The sequence below is a fragment of the Bos indicus genome, chromosome 20 (assembly GCF_029378745.1).
Source record: "Bos indicus isolate NIAB-ARS_2022 breed Sahiwal x Tharparkar chromosome 20, NIAB-ARS_B.indTharparkar_mat_pri_1.0, whole genome shotgun sequence".
NCBI classification, from domain to species: domain Eukaryota; kingdom Metazoa; phylum Chordata; class Mammalia; order Artiodactyla; family Bovidae; genus Bos; species Bos indicus.
Window position 1 is genome coordinate 7,891,862 of NC_091779.1, and position 22,543 is coordinate 7,914,404.

Sequence of the window (22,543 nt, forward strand, 5' to 3'; positions counted from 1 at the left end):
CAGTGAAAAGAAAAAAATACTGAAAACTGCTTAAGTCTTCTGCAGGAAAAGGAAAGCGAAGTCACTCATTCGTGTCTGACTTTGCAACCCCATGGACTGTAGCCTACCAGGCTCCTCTATCCATGGGATTTTCCAGGCAAGAATACTCAAGTGGGTTGCCGTTTCCTTCTCCAGGGCATCTTCCCGACCCAGGGATCAAACCCAGGTCTCCCACATTGCAGGCAGACGCTTTACCAGCTGAGCCACCAGGGAAGCCCAAGTCTTCTGCCTCCTCCTGAAACTTTACCTTGAGCAGGTTATCGCTCTGCCGACAGAAGGCTGGAGCTTCCTAAGGAGGATATCTTTATAAGTACATTTAAGAGCCTGTGAGCAAGTCGTGCCTGTATTTTTATTGCACAAAACTTGTAGTAAAGTCATACACATGCACTTAAAAAAGGGGGGGGGGAGAAAAACGGAAGGCCTGATCACATAAGATTTTACACGTAAAGTCACGTGTGGGCTTTGGTTTCTCAGAGTATGAACAGATTCATTTGAGGATTCCATGCTCAGAAATGACATGATCTGATATATACACTAAAAGTATCATTCTAACTACTATTGTGCAGGTCAACAAAGGGACCAACAGCAGGGCAGGAGACTTTTTTGGAGGCCATTGCAATAATCCAGGCAAGAGATGATGGGGGGCAAGAACAGGGTGGTGGCAAGGGAGGCGATGAGCAGTCCCTGGATTCTGAACACATTCTGAAGATTAAGCCAATAGGATCTCCTGTCAAGTTGAAAGTGAGATATAAGATAAAGAAGGTGTCTCCAAAGTTGGAAGAATGAGCTGAGGATGCACTTGCCATTAACAGAGATGGGGAGTGTTGTAAATAGTGCAGATTTGGGAAAGGAAACCAGGAATTCAGGTTTGTACGTAAGTGTGAGATGCCCGCACAGACACTGAGACACACAGAATGCAGTTTATTCTGCCCACCGAGTCCTTTTACTGATTTACTCTCATCAAAGCACTAGTGAGAAGATAAAAGATTAACGGGAGGAAGAGTGGGGAGTAGTTCCCTCCCCTTGAGAACGTAGAAATCTAAAAAAGGGTGGCCTTTTCTGCCACCTATGGCACAGCCTAGGCTGGAACGGCAAATAGCGTCTTGTTTTTCTAACCCTTGGAAAGGCATCAAAGGAATGAGATGAGTATATCCAAAGAGTGGTTTCAGACACAAAAACACACCACCGTGCTGACCATCTGGGTTGCAGCTACAACCAAAGCCGGCGATACGAGAAAATGAAACCACATCACCCATTTTGCGATAAATCGCCCCCAAGTCTTCCCTTTCACAGTTCCGTTCTTCAGATAGTGTGGCCGACAGGGCTATCTTCCTTGGAAATCATCATTATTTTCCAAAGGAAAATGAGTTCGGGTTTTCTAATGGTCAAGCAAGAAGATGACACTGAGACCAGGGCAGCCCTGGCGCCCCTCCACAGGCCCCGCCTCGCCTCTGCCTCCTGACTCAGTTTCTCAATGTGTAAATACGCAGCAGGGAAAATATTTTCCACCACCTACACACAGGACTTCTGTGACGATTAATGAATTAATGTGTATAAAACACTATGAGCTACTCAAATACAAGGACAATGGAACTCTATTTGTAAGCTGTTGAGGCCAAGACACAGCAATCTTAACTCTTTTCTTACAAACCCCACTGAAAAGCACACTAAGATATCAGAAGTTATCCTGCATGGACGGGAAGAGACAAAATGAGATAAGATCTGAAAGCTCTTTGTGACATTCAACGCCAATGTTAGGATTTCCAGCAAAGATCCCTTAAGATAGAAATGCAATATTAAACAGGTTAAGAATGGTAACCAATCAACAAAAAGTTGTGGTTCTAGTAAAGCTCCCTACGGGGGTTAAATGTGTTGGCCTAAGAGGCCGTATTCTGAGTTGCTGCTGGAAGCATGACAAGACCCGGGAAAAAAATATGGACTTTTGTCTAAGAGCCGTAGAACTGAGCACGTCGTAAGAGCCATCCATGAAAAGAGCTTTGTTGAAAGCCTTTTGCCTTATTTTCCAGACGCTGTCCAAGTTCACTTAAATGGTCACGATTAACATTGAAGTGAATAGGCCACTGTATGGAGTCTGCCCCTAATCCAGAGAGATGGTTTTCTCTGCAGGCTGTGATTTTACACCAGTATTCAACCAGCCTCTCCCGTTGTCTCATTCCTGGCCCAGACTGTGCCAGAGAGCAGAAGAATGCACAGTCTGAGGTAAAATCTTTTCCCCACAAAGCAGGCAGGTGCCTGGATTACTGTGAACATTGAGTTTTCTCGCACCTCAACTTTTTATCTCAGAAAAAGAAGTGCTAATGGTGGCTAGAAAAGTATCCAAAACAAGCTCAAAATGACACCATGATTAACCTGAATTGGGACCAAAAATGTTGATGAGTTCATCCTAACCAAGTTTCCCCAAGCTGGCTGGCACAGTCACCCTGCCATGGACACCTGAGGCAGGAAGGGCTGACGCGCCCAAGGTCAGTGCGTTCTAATCCCTGAGTTGCTCATGACTCACGGAAAATTCCGGACTTCAGTTCTGTGTTTACTGCACATGGACACTAATCTCCCATCTGGTTTCCCTGCTTTTAGCCCCAGCTCCCTCCAGTCCATGTGGCCGGTGAGCAAAAGAGTCCACTTATTCAAATACTGCTCAGCTCCCCTAACCTACTCTGAGCCTCCCTGTGGCTCCCCACTGCCGAGAGAGGCAAGGTCCCCCTTCTGCACCTGCCGAAGGAAACGGCAACCCACTCCAGTATTCTTGCCTGGAGAATCCCACGGACGGAAGAGCCTGGCGGGCTACGGTCCATGGGCTTGCAAAGAGCTGGACACAACTGAGCACACACACACACATGCATGCGCACACACACGCACACACACACACACACACATGCAAGGGTAGGTACGTGGCTAGAGAATTTATGCAAAGGAATGCCGGAGGGTCAGTTAGGATCATGTTTAGGCAGCAAAGGCTGTTTCTGTTATCACCAAGATCTATGGCGGAGGCACTCTCCAGCTATTTCCTATAACTTCCCATCACCAGCTGGCTGTTCTATGAGGGCAGCCAATGCATGGCCCCACCTCTCCCAACCCAAACACCACAGGTACGCTTCCCAACCCCCAACCCAAACACCACAGGTACAATTCCGCCCCTATGCTATCTTTCTGGAAAATCCGGGCAGGGGTGCCTGACCAGGGCAAGCACAGGGCAGGGACATCAAACCCAGTCCAGGAGCTGGGCATGCTGAGTCTTGAAGGTGAATGCGAGTGAAGTAGACAAGAAGGACAGGGGGCTGGGGAGGAAACCATTCCAGCACGTGTACTGAGGACAGGGAGCAAGCTGATCTGTGCCGGACCTGATGTCCCTTCTTTAGAGCTGTGTGCGTGACAAGAGGACAAGAGCTGAGACCAGAGACGCAAGCAGAGCTCTCCTCACTCGGTACATGATGACTGTGGAGTCTCCACTCTGAAACCCAAGGGGTGGCCTACAAGAAGTGTAAGAATAAATCCCTAAAAGCCAAAAAGAGACCAAAATTGTTTCTCCCAATTAACTCCCCAAAATTCCTAACATTTACTCCAACTATATGCACTTACCTCCATAAAACACAACAGTTTCGAGTCAAGACACCTGCTTCAGTTAAACTCATTCCAAAATCATTTAGTTTTGTACACATAGAACCTGAAGAAAAAAAAAAAATCAACCCTATCACATTCCTGAACAAAGCAGGAAACAGAAGCAACTGCAGTGTGTCCAAGTGTCAGGTTGCAGGAAGGGCCAAGGCAGAAGAGAGACACATACGCCTGGATTAGAGTCCCCAGTCCGTCTCTACCTAGACGCGCAACTGGGGGCATGCTACTCAATTCAACCTCGACTGCCTTATCTGTAAGAGGTAGCTAATGAAGCCAACAGTTAGCGGACTGTCAGTGTGATGAAACTGAATATACCGAAAGCACTTGGTTCTCATCAGTCATGCACTGACGCCATCTCCTTCTTTCCAAGGATCAGTTTGCCCTTCAAAGACCTCAGTTTCTAGAAGGCATGTCCCGCACACCCTGAGGCAATGACTGGAAAACCAGTGGGCCAGGAGGGTTCCAACCACTGCCATCTCCAACTATGTGACTGGGAGAGGTCAACTTGGGAGCTCCATTTCCCTATCTGCAGAAGGAGGACATCACTGCCCAGTCCTGGCCATGCAAGGGTGAAGGGAGAGTCGCTGAGGCTCCTACGGACTCCAGGTACATAAACCACCATCACCGAGTATTTGTGTTCTTCTAAGTGACCTGCCCTGAGACACAGTTCTGACACCACCTTGGAATTTCCAGTTCAACCACTTTCCTCATGCCACTCATGAACCTACAAAGACTCTTTATTGCTCGCTAGGTCTCTCAAATTCTGTTTGATTTCCAACTCTCCTTAACGTGGCCCCACCCCACCTGGCTATTGAATGCTCTTTCCTCCTGTACCCCCAGATTTGCACACTCTCCTACTCATGGTGCACACTCAGCCCCGCCCCTGAGCTGACCCCTCCTGCCTAAAGCACCCATCCCTAACCTCTCGACTGATCTAGAATCTGTCTAGATTAGATCTGACTGATCTAAAATCTAACCCAACTAATTCTATCTGCTCCATTACACCACTGATCGCTCCAGCAATAAGGATTCTCTTCTAGTTCTAGTTTTCTTCTCCTCGCCAGACTCTCAGTTGATGTTTTACTCAATTCCCTAATTTCTCTTCTCTGCTACTGTTCTCTTCAATTAAATGACAAGCATCTTGCATGAAGAGAGCATATCATTTTTATGCCCATTCCCTAAAAAAGTTCAAAATAGTGCAACAGCATAAAACATGGACAAGAGTTTCTCACCTCTCTCTGTGCACAAAAATTTCCATCTTCCATTCATTTCGACAAATTTTTAACAAACACCTACTCTGTGCTGCTGGTAAGGAAACCAAGGTGAGCAGGGTAAGTTTCCAGGTCTCAGAGGCTCATGCCAACAGGTCAATGGCAGACTTCAGTACAGTGGAACATGGGAAGTCGTGGCCCGCAAGAGTTATCGCACTAGATTCTAATACTGATTTTCAATCTATCGCCATGGTTGAAACATAAAACTGCCTCTTCTCTTGTAGGAATTGAGCCATAAATTCTGATGCACTTCACGCATTATGAACAAAATATTGGGAATAACCTACAAGTCCCACATTGAGAATAATATAAGAGAATTTTATGCAGTCACTGAAAAAGGTAAATTTTGAAGGATATCCAACATATTAACAATATCAAAAGTAAAAAATGAAGAATGGCTCATGTACATGTTATGGTGAAACAAGCTGTGCTTGAACACAAGTTTGCTGTCCACCAAACTCCACTTCGAGCACTTTACACAATGACCACAACAAGGCCAGCCTGGGTGAGAACTTCCACATCCCCCATGACCTCCACCAGCATTCCCCAAATAACACAACCTAATTAAAACACTGTGGTTTCAAGACAAGGCCCCTTCTTCTAGTACAACTACTTTCCCTTCATTCTTTTTTTTTTTTTTTTAGTTAACATTTTATTTTTGTTTTTTTTTTTATTTTATTTTATTTTTAAACTTTACATAATTGTATTAGTTTTGCTAAATATCAAAATGAATCCACCACAGGTATACATGTGTTCCCTATCCTGAACCCTCCTCCCTCCTCCCTCCCCACACCATCCCTCTGGGTCGTCCCAGTGCACCAGCCCCAAGCATCCAGTATCGCGCATCGAACCTGGACTGGCAACTCGTTTCTTACATGATATTCTACATGTTTCAATGTCACTCTCCCAAATCTTCCCACCCTCTCCCTCTCCCACAGAGTCCATAAGACTGTTCCATACATCAGTGTCTCTTTTGCTGTCTCGTACACAGGGTTATTGTTACCATCTTTCTAAATTCCATATATATGCGTTAGTATACTGTATTTATGTTTTTCCTTCTGGCTTACTTCACTCTGTATAATAGGTTCCAGTTTCATCCATCTCATTAGAACTGATTCAAATGTATTCTTTTTAATGGCTGAGTAATACTCCATTGTGTATATGTACCACAGCTTTCTTATCCATTCATCTGCTGATGGACATCTAGGTTGCTTCCATGTCCTGGCTATTATAAACAGTGCTGCGATGAACATTGGGGTACATGTGTCTCTTTCCCTTCTGGTTTCCTCAGTGTGTATGCCCAGCAGTGGGATTGCTGGATCATAAGGCAGTTCTATTTCCAGTTTTTTAAGGAATCTCCACACTGTTCTCCATAGTGGCTGTACTAGTTTGCATTCCCACCAACAGTGTAAGAATTCCCTTCATTCTTATACAGAAGAAAGCTGGAGTCACCTCTTAACATTTGTTCATCATTTACTCTGCACCACCGTCCATAAAGTGTTGCTACTCTCATTTCACGGATGAGAAAACAGCTTGAAGGCTCAAAGTCACCAGCTAAACAATGGTAGAGCCGGGAGTTACAGCCGTGCATATCTCATCCTGAGTTCACTATCTGGACCACCACAGCACTGTCCATCCTCCTCTTAGGGCCAACCCAACTCAGCAGACTGTCCAAGGCCCACGTGTGTGGTTAGGACAGGGCTGAGCTTCCAGCTAAATCCTCTCTAATTCTCCTAAACATAGGAGGCCTAATTGTAGTGTCTATCTTTCAAAACTGTTGTGGACTCCCTGAGTTGCAGAGGTTCCGAGTGCCTAGTAATTCCTCCACACATTAATTATCAAGTAACCTTTACACAGACAAGCTTTTCATTTGGACAGATCAGAAACTTTCATACACAGGTAATTTCAATTAGTACAGGTTATGAATGGGCCAGATTACAACACTTGTAAATGGGCTATCTGCAGCTCCTGCATGCCAAGGGGGTTAAACATCCAGATCAGCCCACAAGAGCCTTTTTATTAATACCTCCAATACTAATCTGTGAGTATTGTCCTAAGCATCATGTACACCCATGTTTCTATGGGACAATCAAAGTTCCCATTTACGATTCCAAAAACGTACTTCCTCCCGCTATAATCCTAGTGATGGGATTAGACCCTTCTCCCCTGACCATAGTCACGGAGCCAGGGAAGCCAGGACATTCCCAACTCCTGTGAGATACAGAACCTGTGTGGGGGCTACAGCAGGGACCCACACCTGTGTCTGGGCCCCTCTCCTTTTCTGCAGGGGGATGGAAGGGGCTGACCCACAGTCCCCTTGCCTACCACTACCCACCCCACGTGATAGACACCAAGGTGTCTAACAGAAACAGATTCCGTCCCAATTTCTTCATTACCCTATTATTCTCCAAGCAAGCACACACTCTCTTCTGATACTGAAACATACAACAGAAATAACAAACAAGAGTTGGTTACTAGAGTCACCCTGCTGCACATTACATGCCCAGGACTTATTTATTTTATACCCGGAGTTTGTACCTTTTGACCCCCCTTCATCCATGTGCCCCACTAACCTCCCTCCCTCCCACTGCCTCATCACCCCCAAGTTGCTAGGAAAGTAAATCTGAAGAGTTCTCAAATAAAATTGTAACTACCTGTGGTGATCAACGTTAACCAGACTTATGGTAGTGATCATCTCACAGTACATACAAATGCTGAATCATTATGCTGCATATCTGCAACTAATGCTATATGTCATTTATATCTCAATAAAAAATTATAACAACAAAAAAAGAGTTGGTTACAAAATATTAATGAAATTCACTCAGAAGAGCAGGTTCAAGTATGCAGACCACACTTTATTTTACTCACTAGGAGAATGCCCCCGGGCAAGCAGTTTCAAGTCTCTGAGCTCCAGTTTCCTGATCAATAAAACAAGAGGGCTGAACTGCCTGACAACACAGCTCCCCAATCATAAAGAGGGTCGCAGAGAAAGTGCTTCCAACACACAGAGTGTGAGTCTGATATTTCTGGCTCTTCTTTGCTCTACCAGCCAAATCATCATTGTTCTGAAAAGCCTCATCCAAACCCCCCTCAACCCCTTCAATTCCAGGTCAGGTACTCCTGGGCCCCTCTCCCTCTCCAGACCTCTCACCAGCCCCACCACCACCAAGAACATATCATCTATCAAACAGGAAAAAAGCTATGGAAGTGATATTTTGGAGGCAGGGCCATATAATGGTTAAAAGCCCAAAATTTAGATTCAAATATGAGTGTCAATCCAGTTGAGCAATTTATTAGCTTGTAACCCCAGGCAAGTTACTTAGTCTAAGCCTCTGTTTCCCCATCTATAAAATGGGGACCATAACAATGCCTATTTCATAAGACAGGAGTGAGTAACACACATAAAGCCCTTAGAAGCCTGGCACACGCATGCACCATAAAACCATCATGGTGGTGGTGGTGGTGATTATTGCTGCTACAAATATTATTTTCCTGAAGGATGATTAACAGCCTGATTGAAATGAGATTCTTCCCCCAAAGGATAACTAACTTATAAAACTCCACCCAAGAGCCACTCCTGAGATGGGGAGGAGAAGCTTCTGTTTGCAGGGGGAATAGAAAGATGGGGTGAGGGACAAGGGAAGCTGTTGATGAAAAATGAGAGGGAAGATGTGGTCCCGTCCATTTATCCTTGCTCCCATTACCCTCCATTCTCCAAGGAGAAGGGCCCTGACACCAAGGATTAGCCCAGGAAAGGCAATCCTGCAGCTCCCTGACTCTGAGGGATGCAAGACAGGCCTGTGCAAGAGGAGAACAGCCTTTCACATGTAGAATTGAAAGAGTTTAGGGAACATTCAGTCCCCTACTTCATTTAATGAGAAGCTACATTCATGTTTCATTTAAAATTCTAGGAATCGCTGGTAGGTTTGGATGGCTTGTTGACTTCTGGTAATACTGTGTCTCATATGTAAAATATCTGTCTTCTAGCTGCAATAGATTTTTAATAGGATTTCCTGGAAATGGTCTATCTCCCCAAAGACTGAACAGGAACTCTCAATGTACGGGTTTCCATGCAAACAGTTCCATCTGGTTAACAGTACAGAGGAACCTCACTATTTCAGGGAAAACAGGAGTTTTCCAGACACAATTTTCTAAAACATCATTCATGGAACCAGAGAACCTGCCACATTATCAGCATGTGGACCTCAACCTAAAGCATCGCTGGATATGTATTCACAGCAAATTTGTCAGATAAAATCAAGGTAAATTCACCTCCCTGAGGAAATATAACTTTTGATACACAAGAAAGAGAACCACCCACATGAATGAGGATAATAATAAAGACAATCGAAAAATTTAAGGAAATCCCCCATCACTTCATTGGTTCACTGAACTAACATTTACTGGATAATTTAAATGTGCCAAATACTAAGATCTAGAGAAAAGATGATTCGATCTTTGCCCTTAAAATGCTCAACGCAATGAGAATGATAGACTAAAAGAGATGACATGCCTAATACGCCACAGGCAGTACCAAGCAGCAGGACCAAATCAGGACAGAAGAGCAGAGACTGCTTAGCAGAGAGAGGTGACAGACTGCCCGACCCCAAAAATCCACCCTCCCCTTAATTTTGGTGGTGAGATCCTTCCACTTTTTGAAACATGCTGCTGCTAAGTCGCTTCAGTCGTGTCCGACTCTGTGCGACCCCATAGACGGCAGCCCACCGGCTCTGCCGTCCCTGGGATTCTCCAGGCAAGAACACTGGAGTGGGTTGCCATTGCCTTCTCCATTGTGTGAAAGTGAAGTCGCTCAGTCGCATCCAACTTGTAGCGACCCCATGGACTGCAGCCTACCAGGCTCCTCCATCCATGGGATTTTCTAGGCAAGAGTACTGGAGTGGCTTGCCATTGCCTTCTCCGTTTTGAAACATGAATGCAGCTTTATTCAAGCTGAAACTGCACTACTTTAGCCACCTGATGAGAAGAACTGACTCACTGGAAAAGACCCTGATGATGGAAAAGGTTGAAGGCAGGAGGAGAGGGGACGACAGAGGATGAGATAGTTGGATGGCATCACCAACTCGATGGACATGAGTTTGGGCAAGCTCCAGGAACTGGTGATGGACAGGGAAGCCTGGCGTGCTGTAGTCCACGGAGTCACAGAGTCGGACATGACTGAGCGACTGAACTGAGATCCTTCCATTTTAGCTGTGCACATGGCCAACAAGCTAAAGCTATATGGCACAATATGGTAGCCACTACTACACACGGCTATTAAATACCTGAAAGGTGGCTGATTCTACACGCTGAAATGATACCTTAAATATACTGGCTTAAATAACTGGGTTAGTTTCATTTGCTTTCTATTGTTCAATATGGTTATTAGAAAATTTTAAGTTACATGTGTGGCTCCCATTATCCTTTTCAGTACTGAGCCAAGAATTCTGTTACCCAGCCTCCCCTGAAGTTCAGTGTGGGCATATGATGAAGTTCTTACGGGCAGGACATGAACAGGAGTACTGTATATGGCGACTGAGTCAGGCTCTTCAAACGAAGGAGTGGGGCCTCCACACCCTCTTGCCCTGTTCTTGCCGGCTGGATGCAGGTGTGTGGAGGTGAGCCAACTACACTCAGGCCAATAAAGATAATGTCCTATGGTTGGGGGAGCAACAGGAAAGAAGGAACACAGTCCCTGGATAACTTCCTAGAGTGAGACTTTGACATATGTAAGAGAAACTCCTGTCTTGTTTAAGTCTCTCTACAGTCACCTCAACTATGTTCTAGCTAATAGAGAAGGCTATACAAGGTTTCCTAAAGGAGATCGTACTTTTAAAGACATCTTCAAGAGTATTAGTTAGCCAGGCAAAGGAGAGGGGTACATTGGCCATGAGGGCCAGTTGCAAGAAGTTGGGGCAGAGATGACAGAGCCAAGGCTGAAAGGCAAGGGTCAGTAGGATGTGTCCAGCAAGCTTTCAGACAGGAGCACAAGCTTGGAGACCAGGAGCTTTGGAAGATGGAGCGGCAGCACCCAAGGATGAGGCTGCAGAGGCTGCTCTAGTGCCTGAAAGCCTTGAACGGTGGACTGAGAACCTTGAACTTTTTCACATAAGAATGGAGAACTACTGAAGATCCTGCCTAAGGCGGAAACAACCATTCTGGTGCTCATTCATGACCGGGATGTTCAGGAGGCCAAATCAAAGGCAGGAAGTGAGGGAGTAACCCAGATCAGTGTGATCAGGTTCTGACCAGCAGCGATGGCAACATGGAGAAGATGGGACAGAATTAAGGCCTGTTCAAAAGGTCCAGTCACCCTAGGGGGCAAAGGAGGAGGAGAAATAAAACAAACTCTCAGACTTCTGGGGTAAAGGAGGGGACTGACAACTAAGGCAGATGTGCAGGGACGTGGATGGACCTAGAGGCTGTCATCCTGAGTGAAGTCAGACAGAGAAGGAGAAATATCGTGTGACATCTCTTATATGAGGAATTTAAAAATAAATGATACAAATAAACTTATTTACAAAATAGAAACAGACTCACAGAGAATGAAGCTATGGTTGCCAGAGGAAGGATGGGGGAAGGGCTAGTTAGGGAGTTTGAGAAGGTCATGCACACACTGCTATATTTAAAATGAATAACCAACAAGGACCTGCTGAAGAGCGCAGGGAACTCTGTTCAATGTTATGTGGATAGGAGGGGACTTTGGAGGAGAATGGATCCATGGATATGCATGGCTGAGCCCCCTGGCTGTCTACCTGAAACCATCACAACACTGTTAGCCAGTTATACTTCAATACAAAACTAAAAGTTTAAAGAACTAACGACTAAGGCAGGAGCAGGAGCCATTTGGGGTAGAATAAGGAAGTAACAGGCTCAGTTTCAGACACACTGAGAGAGATGCCTCCGTTTGTTGCAAAGCTCATCTTGAACAGCTGTCCTTGACTAGAACCTAAAGAGGGTACCAGGAACAAGGATGCAGATGTGGGGAGGGGGCACGTTTCTGTAGACACCCAGTTTCCATAGACAGCAACCGTACAACAGGGGACAGTAAATGCCAGGAGCTAGGAGAGGAAGGGGAAAGGGAGGGGAAAATTAATCAAAATCACAGAAATGTAAACAGTACTGAGACTCTCCAGGCTCATATCAGGACAAAAAAAAAAAAAGTGGAGAAACAAATGTGCACAAGACTTTTTAGGGGGAAATGGTGGATAAAAAGGAGTTGAAACTATTACAAAAACAAAGTAAAACTTTTGTCTAAAAAGGCTCTCTTAACCTGTACATTAAATTTTATCAGGGATAAAACCATATCCCAAATGACTTAGAATACTCTATATTCTTGAATTCATTACCATACTTTTTAAGGAAAAATTACACAAAGATACTACAATCCCATTCTAAGTTTTATAAAATTAGTCAAATGAGATTAAAATTTCATAGTGAATCATTTCTTTTCAAGATTCTAAATCACTGGCTCTGCTCTTTCTGCAGAACTTGTGAATTCACTTTGCCTATTTTTTAGGAAACAACCTGAGAAGAAACCCCATCACTTCTAAACTGTGAAAATCCTACCATGATTGGGAACCCTAGAAATCTAGTTACATAAATACCTTTAAAAAACATGACCGTGAGCAAGTTGCCATCTGAGCTCCAGTTTCCTTGTCTTTAAAATGAAAATCTGACCCACCTTCCTACCTCCTAGAATTGTTGAGGATTAAGTGAGATGTTAATAGGAGCCCTCTATTCTAAACTACAGAAAGATGCACAAATTTTATTTTCTTATACACAAGAAACTCCATGAGACTACTAAAATTTCTTTTGTGGGTGCAGTGGCAAACTAGTGGATAGAGAGAAGGCAATAGCAATAATTAATCATGATTTTCATAAAAAACTTCCCGGGGAAAAAAAAGTAATCTATACCAATGGAGTTTAATACAGATTCCCAGGTACCACCTGCCAGAGATTCTAATTCAAGTGGCCTCAGTGCCCAAGAAATTATATATCAAGGCTCACCCCACCCCACGTGGTTCTAATGACCAGATAGGTTGGAGACTCAAAGCTAGAAAACGCCTCAGATCACAGACCCTTTTGTATAAACTGTAACCCAGCTGGCTGGATTCTGTGCCTGGGTAGATTAGGTCTATCTACTCATGCAGTATTTATTGCGAGCACCCAGTCTGCACCAGATACAGAGCTAGGTGCCTGGAGCCTATGGTCCAGCAGGGAAAATTACAGACAATACATATACACCAGTGATGACAACAGTGAGCAGGAAGTACTATGACAGAGTGGATGCGGGTCCTTAGAGTGCACACAGGACCCAGATAACTGACCCAGAAGCCAAGAAGAACAGGAGGTATGCAGGGTTTTGCAGGGAACAAAGATGTGCAGAGAAAAGGAAATGGTGAGCGGACGAAGAAGTGCAAAGGCAGAAAACCAAGGTGTGTTCAGGGAGCTGCCTGGGACTGTCAGGCAAGAGGAAGGCCAGAGAGGAACATGGGAGCCAGACCATGAAAGGTCGTAGAAATTATGCAGAGCCAGTGAAGGATTCTAAACAGAAAGTGACATGCTCAAGTCTGTATTTTAGCAACTTCCCCTTGAGAGCAGTGGGAGATGGTGGGTGAGCTGGGAGGATGCCCACAGGTAAAGAGAGCCTAGAAACAGGGACTGCAGTTAGAAAACTATCATAGTAATCTAGAGAAAAGGTGCTGGAACCACAGGGCAAGAAGTAGAGATCACAGGACGAGTTCCACAAAAGTTAACTCAGGGTCTGCTAGTTAAAAGCTTCTCTATAACCTCGATTCTCAATTTAGCAGATAATGTAAGATGGGAAGGTATCACAGCAACATCTAGGGTGATCCTAGCAGTGGTATACCTAGTGAATTTGATTCCTAAAGCAGGTCATTTAATATGCCCCTCCACAGCACCTCCCTGGTGGTCCCGTGGCTGGGACTTTGCACTTCCACTGCAGGGGGCCCAGGTCCAGTTCCTGGCTGGGGAACTAAGATCCTGCATGCCAGATGGCACAACCAAAAAAAACGCCCTCCCATACACAACAAAATTTTCCGCAATAGTTTTTTAAATGCATGATAATGGCAGGAAATGCAGTGAAAATATTACCTTATTGAACTACAAATACATCATCATTCCAGGGAAAAGAAAGTGCTAACAGCAATAAAATTCTTAAATATCTTCCAAGGACACAAAGATGGCAGCTACAAAACTGTGCCAGTAATAACTTTTCTTCACTTGTGTTTTAGTTCTGAGACAAATTTCAATTTGAAAGATATTCAAATGCAATAAAATATTTCAAATATAAAATTTTCACTTATGAAACAATATTAAGATTCATAACACTCACTCTGCTTCACTCCTTTACATTTTAAACACAAGAACTCCAAGTAGTCACACAGAGTGACAGAATTAAAGTAACCTAAGTTTTGATTCTTGGTGTTTGGTCATTGTTTTTTTTTTTTTTTACCACTCTCCTATCATTGCTGATTCCAAATCAACTGTTTAAATGAGCTATTAAATAGTACTACAGAGATTGGACACACAAACTGGACCCAAGATAAGCTTGAACAGTGCCAAATCCTTGATTTTACTCTCAGAACCAACTTGCGTACTATGTGCTGGGGACCAACTATATAACTGGGAGTTGTCGGAATTAAACTCCGTGTTGAATCCAATGTTTATTAAAAAGTCATTAAAATGCACTAATTTGAAGCTTTCATGGGTATTATTAAAATGCCACAGTGACTGCAAGAATTTTTTAGACAAAGTGATTTTGTGGAGGAGAAGCAACATTAACAGATATCGTTTATAATTGCCAGTGCATGACGACAGTAAAACCAGTCTGACTCAAGTCGATTTCTGAAGGAAAACAACTTCTTTCTTGTCAGTTCCCTGGCCAAGTGGCCAGCGAGGAGGTGGGCATGACCCCTGCCCACCCTGACGATGCCTAGGAAACTAAAAAGACCCAAGAGGAGAGAATCAAGGCCAACAGGGGACAAATACAGAGTGGCAGAGTTGAACAGAAGCAAACATAAATCCCTGGGAGTGACGAAAGCAGAAGTCACCTTCAAGTTCAAATCACAACGCATTTAAAACACCAAAAGGCTGCCGGAATGCACAAAAATTCTGGGAAGAGAGCACAGGTAACAAGAGGTCAGAACTCTGGTTGAGAATACTGTGCCTAGTCTAGAGCCTTCCCTCTAAGAAACTGCCATGAACTGAAGAGCTCATAATTGACCCACCAGATAGCATACTACATTCTATGAGAAAAAGTGTATGAACTTCTATTTTTCATCAACTTCTATTTTTCAAGCTATGTAAATCAGATCCTCTGCCCCAGACAAGTGTCTTTCCTGAATTGTGACAAGTGAAAAAGACGAGCTACTCAGTTTCACTAAGAAGACAAACCTGAAAATGTCGCGGCAGTGAACACTTGCTGGATCAGCTGAAGACAGCAGAAGCGCTCCTGGTCTCTTTGACATGTGGACAGGCTGCCTTCTCCCCTAAGCCTCCTGAGAGACATCATGCAAAAGTGGGGAGACAGAGGAGTCCCACAGGCTAGGAGGGATCAATAAACAAACTGCTGGACCTAGCGCAGGTTGTTTAACCTCCCATATCTGCTTAATTTCCTTATCTGTAAAACAGAGGAGGTTGTTGAAGGAACTAAAGATAATGCACACAGGGCTCCAAGCAGAGCGCTGAACAAAGGGGAAGCAGTTACCACCTGGGTATCAGCATCGTCACTATCAAACTTCAAAGCAAATGACACAAAGAGGTCTTTCTACAGCTGATGAAAATCTCAGCCCATTCTCCCTGTAACAGGGCCCTCAAACGCTATAGGGACCGCTTGGATGGTTGGATAAGCTTCATAAGCGTCATTTCCCCCACTGTACAAAGCCATACATACACACAGCAGCTCTACCTATGGATTATGGCAATCACATACTTAACTAAGTATTAAGCAAATCTTTATTAATTAATTCATCTTTCACAGTAGGAACATTATGTACCCTATCCTCACTCCCCATCCCAAGATCCAGAAGTGAGGGGTTTTCCCAATTGTGTTACATAGCCAGTTCCTCCCACGCCATCTCAAGACTCTAGGATAACCACTGTACACTTAGCCCAAATCATCTCCAGGATGGAGACTCAGTTGACAGTAATAACACAATTTTACAGCTGAACATGACTCCAAAAACCAGATGAGACAAGCAAAAAAAAAAAAAAATGTCTTTACCCCGTGGTTGCCTTTTTATGACAATCACCAACTGAAGAGAGAAGAGTTTTTCTGTCATTGGCTTTGAAGAATTAGAAGAGACTAACGCTTGGGACCCCTGAAAAGTTCTTAGCGCGAGAGTGAGGAAGACATTTACAAATCACTTAGTGTACACAGCCCCACCGATACATAAAAGAGGTACTCACAGTTCCTCTCCTGGTGGTAATTTATTTTTTCGGAATGGGAGATTGTGGTCTCATAAAATGCCTCACTAATGCTTCTGCTCAAGTGGTTTTACACTCTGGCTAAACAATAGAAGAAAAGAAAAACACTGGTCTTTGAGGGCGGTTGTGTTTTATTTTTGGCAACCTCCAGTACAGAACCAGGGATTCCTACTCGAACATGTCCCTCACGGCCTCTTTTCTTACACAACAGGCCTCATTGAGACTCCCCCCCCCCTAATTTGAACTGGCTCCACATTTTCCTCTCACGTCACTGAATACAGAACTGCGTTAACAAAAAGACACAGGACTGGTGTATTACCTACTGATCACGTCCACTGCTTTTCCACATGTATATTCACAGAGTTATGCCACGGTAACTTCTCACAGAGCTATCATGCTTTAGGCTTTGATTTTATATCAATATATTACTTATCTTTTCCAAAGAATTTCCATCTGCAATTTCACTTGATTAGCAGACCACTCAGTTTTATCTGGGGTGTCACTGGTGGCTCAGATGGTAAAGAATCTGCCCGCAATGCAGGAGACCCAGGTTCCCTGGGTTGGGAAGATCCCCTGGAGAAGGAATGGCAACCACTCCAGTATTCTTGCCTGGAGAATTTCATGGACAGAGAAGCCTTGTGGGCTACAGTCCATGGGGTTGCAGAGAGTTAGACACAAGAGCAACTAACACTTAACACTTTCAGTTTTATCTAGACAGCTGGCATCATGCCCATTCAGAGAGGGAACACAGATGTGCAAAACGCTCTACTGAAGTTCAACGAGGTCTGCACGGCCAACCTCAAGTTTAATTTTGAGACTGAGAACACCTGCATTTTACCCAAAAGTGGCCTGTTAATAAATTCTTAACTAGCTGACAGAGTAATTCTTTTAAGCTTTTTTCTAATGTTAGCAGTGCAGAAGAAAGCTCCGCTTTGACCTCTGCTGGCTGAAGTTTTCTTTGGCACAGTACATATCAAAGCAATGCCCAACTGATAGGTAAATGGCACTCTGACCCAAGCCATGTAAAATATACTTAATAAGGCTGTTTAACTTTCTTAAGGGGTTTTCATATTGTACATGCAACTGTTTATATGTTGCTCAGAGAGTCACAGAAGGGAGCAGATGAGGGAATTGAGGATGGGGATATGGGTCTTGCTTATGGGTTTGTTGCGAGGTTCCTGCCTGATCCCTGCCAGAGGAATGCAGAGAAGAATGCAAGGAGGAGTCCCAGCCCAGCTCACCTCACTCCCATCACTCTGCATAACGTAGAGCTAGTGTCCAAGCAAAATGTCCAACATTTTCAAGAATGCTATTCACCATACGTGCACCTGGCCTTAATCATATAGTGGTTTTGACACCTGTATTAATGCATTACAAAAATCGGACATTCATTGTTAACATTTCTGAAATGGACTGGTCTGCCAATAAATGCTTTTCTTTTTCTACACAAATTTGTTATTCCGAAATAGAAGGGTACAGATGTGAAAAATTAACCTTCCTAGCATAGCTAAAAGCTTATACTATACTAATGTGTCATAAGGACCATCTGTGATCGTGTAAGTGATAACCTCAACAGGCATGCCTTCTTCAGATCTACTTACAGTCTTCAATGTTACATGGGATACACTATGAATTTCCATGCTTTTAATGTCTAGTGACATAAGACACTATCTATACCATGTAATCCCACACCACAAGAAAGGGAAAATTTCTGGTGGAGGAAACCACTGTTTTTAGAAGTTACCTACTGCATACTTAAAATGCAATAATTCTGTATCCAAGAAAGAAAAATAAGGGATTTAAACCATAAAATTATCCTACCAAAGAAGCAAGCAGTAAATCACAAAAATCACACACAAAAAATATAAAGCATGCTATAAAATAGAATGCTGTGACTGATAACTCACTGATAAAAATACAGTTTACAAGTGTTTTTATTAGGTAATAAAGCGTACATGAGTTTAGTTATGATGCTACCTATACATTTTTACTAGTCAAAAATCCCCTGACCCAAATATCCCAAGGCAAACACATGAATGTCCAACAGCTGCACGTTACTGACAAACATTCTGCTTTGCCCACATCCGCATAATTTCTTAATTTAGAAAAAGGAGATTTCTGCACCTACTTCCACCGGAAGATGCTACAAGCCAAGAAGGTCTGCTTCCCTTGGCGGGCTTGTCCTCCCAGCCGCAGCCCCGCCCTGAGCACCTCGGGGTCCTAAGCCCACACCTCCCCGAGAGCACTGCGCACAGCGCCCTGTAAGCGTGGCCGGCACGACGCACCTCACTGCACAGCACCTTGCTTAAAACAGAGCCCCGGATCTTATTTTCCTAACTTGTTTTATTTCAGGGTAGCTCAGGTTTGATGTAAAAAAAAAAAAAAGCATTCAATTGCATATATACATAGGAAATAAGAATTCCCTCTAATCTTTGCACAGATGACTGAACAACATTTCACGCTCATCTGGCCCCAGACCCGGTCTGTCAACAGGCACGTCTTAACACCTCCTTGACAAAATTTTACACGCTGGAGCCAAGAAGATTCACTCACCAGACAGAGGCATCCTGGCTGAATCCTAGTCTCCAAAAGGGCTTCTCATTCTCTCTTCCCTGTAATAAGCCTTGAATTCAATATGAACAGAAGTGCAGCAGCTACTCTAAAGAAGGGGAAAAAGGAACTGTAAAAGTATCAGTAGGGAAATCAACTACATATTTGGAATTCTATGGGAATAAGTTAACAAGAAGAAAGCAGGCACCTGGCAGGAAAAAATGTTAAGGAAATTATTGAGACATGATACACTTCCTGTCAAAACAACACACGAGGCGGTGATTCATTTGGTCAGTATCTTTTAAGCGCTATGTGACTTTAAATGCTCTGTAAGTTTACTGATATTGAATTGTGGCCACGAAGGCATTTATTTTTTAATTTTAAGTACTGAACTGTTCAAACAATGCTGTGCTCCAAAATAAAAGCCAGCATGTACTCAGGGTATCCACAGCAGTATTCTTTAATGTCACTACTATCAGTATTAGTATTAGTCACTCAGTCATGTCCGACTTTTTGCGACCCCATGGACTGTAGCCCTCCAGGCTCCTCTGTCCATGGGATTCTCTAGGCAAAAATACTGGAGTGGGTTGCCATTTCCTCCTCCAGGGGACCTTCCCACCTGTACATAAAGGAGACTTCATTAATGTGCATTAGAGAATACCCCAGGTTAACTGTCATAGAAAACTGCCTCTTGAGCCTTCAAATTCTATACCAATTCTACACCTCTGGTTGGCCGACTGTTTGTTTCTTTACTTAGGTTTTAAGGTGAATGACCTGGGGCTATTTGTTTCCATCAACCTGACTGTGAATCTAAAGGCACAGTTGAAATGTCTATTTTTCTTGCCATCAGGAAAGATAAAGAACTACCATTTGCCTCCCCTAGTTTAAAACTGGTGGGCACGATGTAATTCAAGTTGTGGAGTGCTTAGTCCTGCAGAGTTGTCGCCCCAAAAACAGAAACATTAGAATCAATTCCCCCCTTGATCCAACGTTCAGAAATCTATAAAATCGCTTCCATTCTCAAGTGTCTGTAGTTAGGAAAAAAAGTGTTTGTGTGTATGTGTGTGTGTGTGTATGTGTACAGAGCTAGGTTTTTCCATACAAATTTAAAATATAAAGTCATTATAAGCATATTGCCAAAACGTAAATAAATACAAAATAGGACTTTCAGTTTGATAATAACCAATTTCTCCCCTGCCCCTTACCAAACAATTACTGTAAATGTTTGATAACAGTTTGAAAAGTTTAGTTAGCAACAATTACATAAGTTTAATAAGAGTTTCAAAGTAAGTGCTGAGTTATGACATCTAAAAGATACTCCAATTATATTTATGAACTAAGTATACAGATTTTCATTAAAATGTCTATTTCTTAAATTCACTTCTGTTTTTATAACATCACTGAGGCAGATACATATTTACAATACAGATGATGTTTAGGAAACTATAACAACAAAACAAAGACCGGGCAACACTTTGATTCCCATTATACCAGGCACATCTCCCGGGCAGCTGAGAGCACCCTGCCCCTGCCATCTCCACATCACAACACACTCTCTTTCTTTCATGGCTGCTGATCTGACAGCACTGAGAGCTCCTCAAAAGCTATTAATATTTCCAAGCCTCTTCTCTCTAAGCCCCCAGCACCCATATAAGCCTGCCTCATAGTAATTACTAGCCAAGCTCAACTCAGTGAAGGTTCAAAACTCTAGCAGAGAATTCCAGCTTCTGGTTCAAGATGGTGGCGTAGAAAGACATGGGCTTAGCTCCTCCTGCAAGACCACCAAAGCTGCAACTAGCTGTTGAATAACTACCAACAGGAGGATGCTAGAACCCACCAAAAAAGAAACCCCACATCCAAAGACAAAGAAGAAGCTTCAGCGAGATGGCAGGAGGGGTGCAATCCCGACAAAATCAAATCCCATACCCACCAGGTGAGTGACCCACAAACTGGAGAACAACAACAATACCAAAGAAGTTCTCCCACTGTTGTGAAGGTTCTGAACCCCACGCCAGGCTTCCCAGCTTGGGGATCCAACAAAGGGACTGGGTATCCCCAGGAATCTGACCTTGAAGGCCAGCAAGTCTGATTATAGAACTTCCACAGGACGAGGGGAAACAGATTTCATTCTTGGAGGACACAAACAAAATCTTTCACACACCAAGCCCAGAGGAAAGGAAGAGTGACCCCACAGGAGACCGAACCAAAACTCCCTGCTAGTGCTGGAGGGTCTGCTGTGGAGGCGTGGGTCGGCAGGGGCTCACCACAGGGACGGGGCACTGGCAGCAGCAGTCTGGGAAGGTCGCCCTTGGCGTAAACCCTCTTGGAGGGCACCATTAACCCCACCATAGAGTCCAAGGCTAGGTTACTTCAGGCCAAAAAACTACCAGGGAGGGAGCCCATCAGCACCCATCAGCAGATAATTGGATTAAAGCTTTACTAAGCAGGGCACTGCCCAACAGAGCAAGACCCAGTTTTTCCCACCACCAGTTCCTCCCATAAGGAAGCTTACACAAGCCTCTTGGCCTCCTCCATCAGAGGGCAGACAGAAGAAGGAAGAAGAACCACAGTCCCCACAACAGCTAAAACAAAAACATTACAGAAAGTTAAGCCAGGATGAAAAAGCAGAAAGTTATGTCCCAGATAGAGGGACAAGACAAAACCCCAGGAAAAAAAACTCAATGAAGTGGAGACAAGCAACCTTCCAGAAAAAGAATTCAGAATAATAATAGTGAAGATGAACCAGGATCTCAGAAAAACAATAGAAGAGATGCAAGAATTGTGTACCAAAGACCTAGAAGAACTAAAGAACAAACAAACAGAGATGACTATAACACGAGAAGGAATCAATAGCTGAATAACTGAGGCAGAAGAATGGATAAATGACCTGGAGGACAGAATGGTGGAAATCAGTACTGCAGAACAGAATAGAGAGAAAAGAATGAAGGCAGTCTAAGAGACTTCTGGAACAACATTAAACACGCTAGCATTTGCATTACAGGGGTCCCAGGAGGAGAAGAGAGAGAGAAAGGACCTGAGAAAATATTTGAAGAGATAATAGCTGAAAATTTCCAAAACATGGGAAAGGAAATAGTCAACCAAGTCCAGGACACACAGAGAATCCCAAGCAGGATAAACCCAAGGAGGAACACACCAAGATACACAGTAATCAAACTGACAAAAACTAAAGAGGAAGATTAAATATTAAGAGTGACAAGGGAAAAACAACAAACAACATCCAAGGGGACTCCCATCAGGCTCTCAGCTGATTTCTCAACAGAAACTCTACAAAGACGGGAATGGCGTGATATATATAAATTGATGAAAGGGAAAAACCTACAACCAAGATTACTCTACCCAGCAAGACTCTCCTTCAGATTTGATGGAGAAATCAAAAGCTTGCCAGACAAGCAAGAGTTAAGAGAAATCAGCACCACCAAACCAGCTTTACAACATGTGCTAAAGGAAAATCTCTAGGTGGGAAACAAAAGGGAAGGAAAAGACCTACAGAAAATAAACCCAAAACAATTTTTTAAAAATGGTGTTAGGATCATAAATATCGATAATTACTTTAAATGTAAATGCATTAAATGCACCAA

General features: G+C 43.6%; 1 protein-coding gene across 3 annotated transcripts in view; it reads right to left on the minus strand.

The window, feature by feature from the left end:
- ARHGEF28 (Rho guanine nucleotide exchange factor 28) overlaps nucleotides 1–22,543 on the minus strand; it is a 343,837-nt gene that overhangs the window by 307,069 nt on the left and 14,225 nt on the right. The window contains exon 1 of one of the 3 annotated variants that reach the window (XM_070774541.1): nucleotides 18,948–22,411. The exons of the other annotated variants lie outside the window; for them this stretch is intronic. Coding sequence (XP_070630642.1) covers nucleotides 18,948–18,960 — 13 coding nt within the window. The 5' untranslated portion in view covers nucleotides 18,961–22,411. Of the gene's footprint in view, nucleotides 1–18,947; nucleotides 22,412–22,543 lie in introns of those variants that run through there. 3 annotated transcript variants of the gene reach the window in all.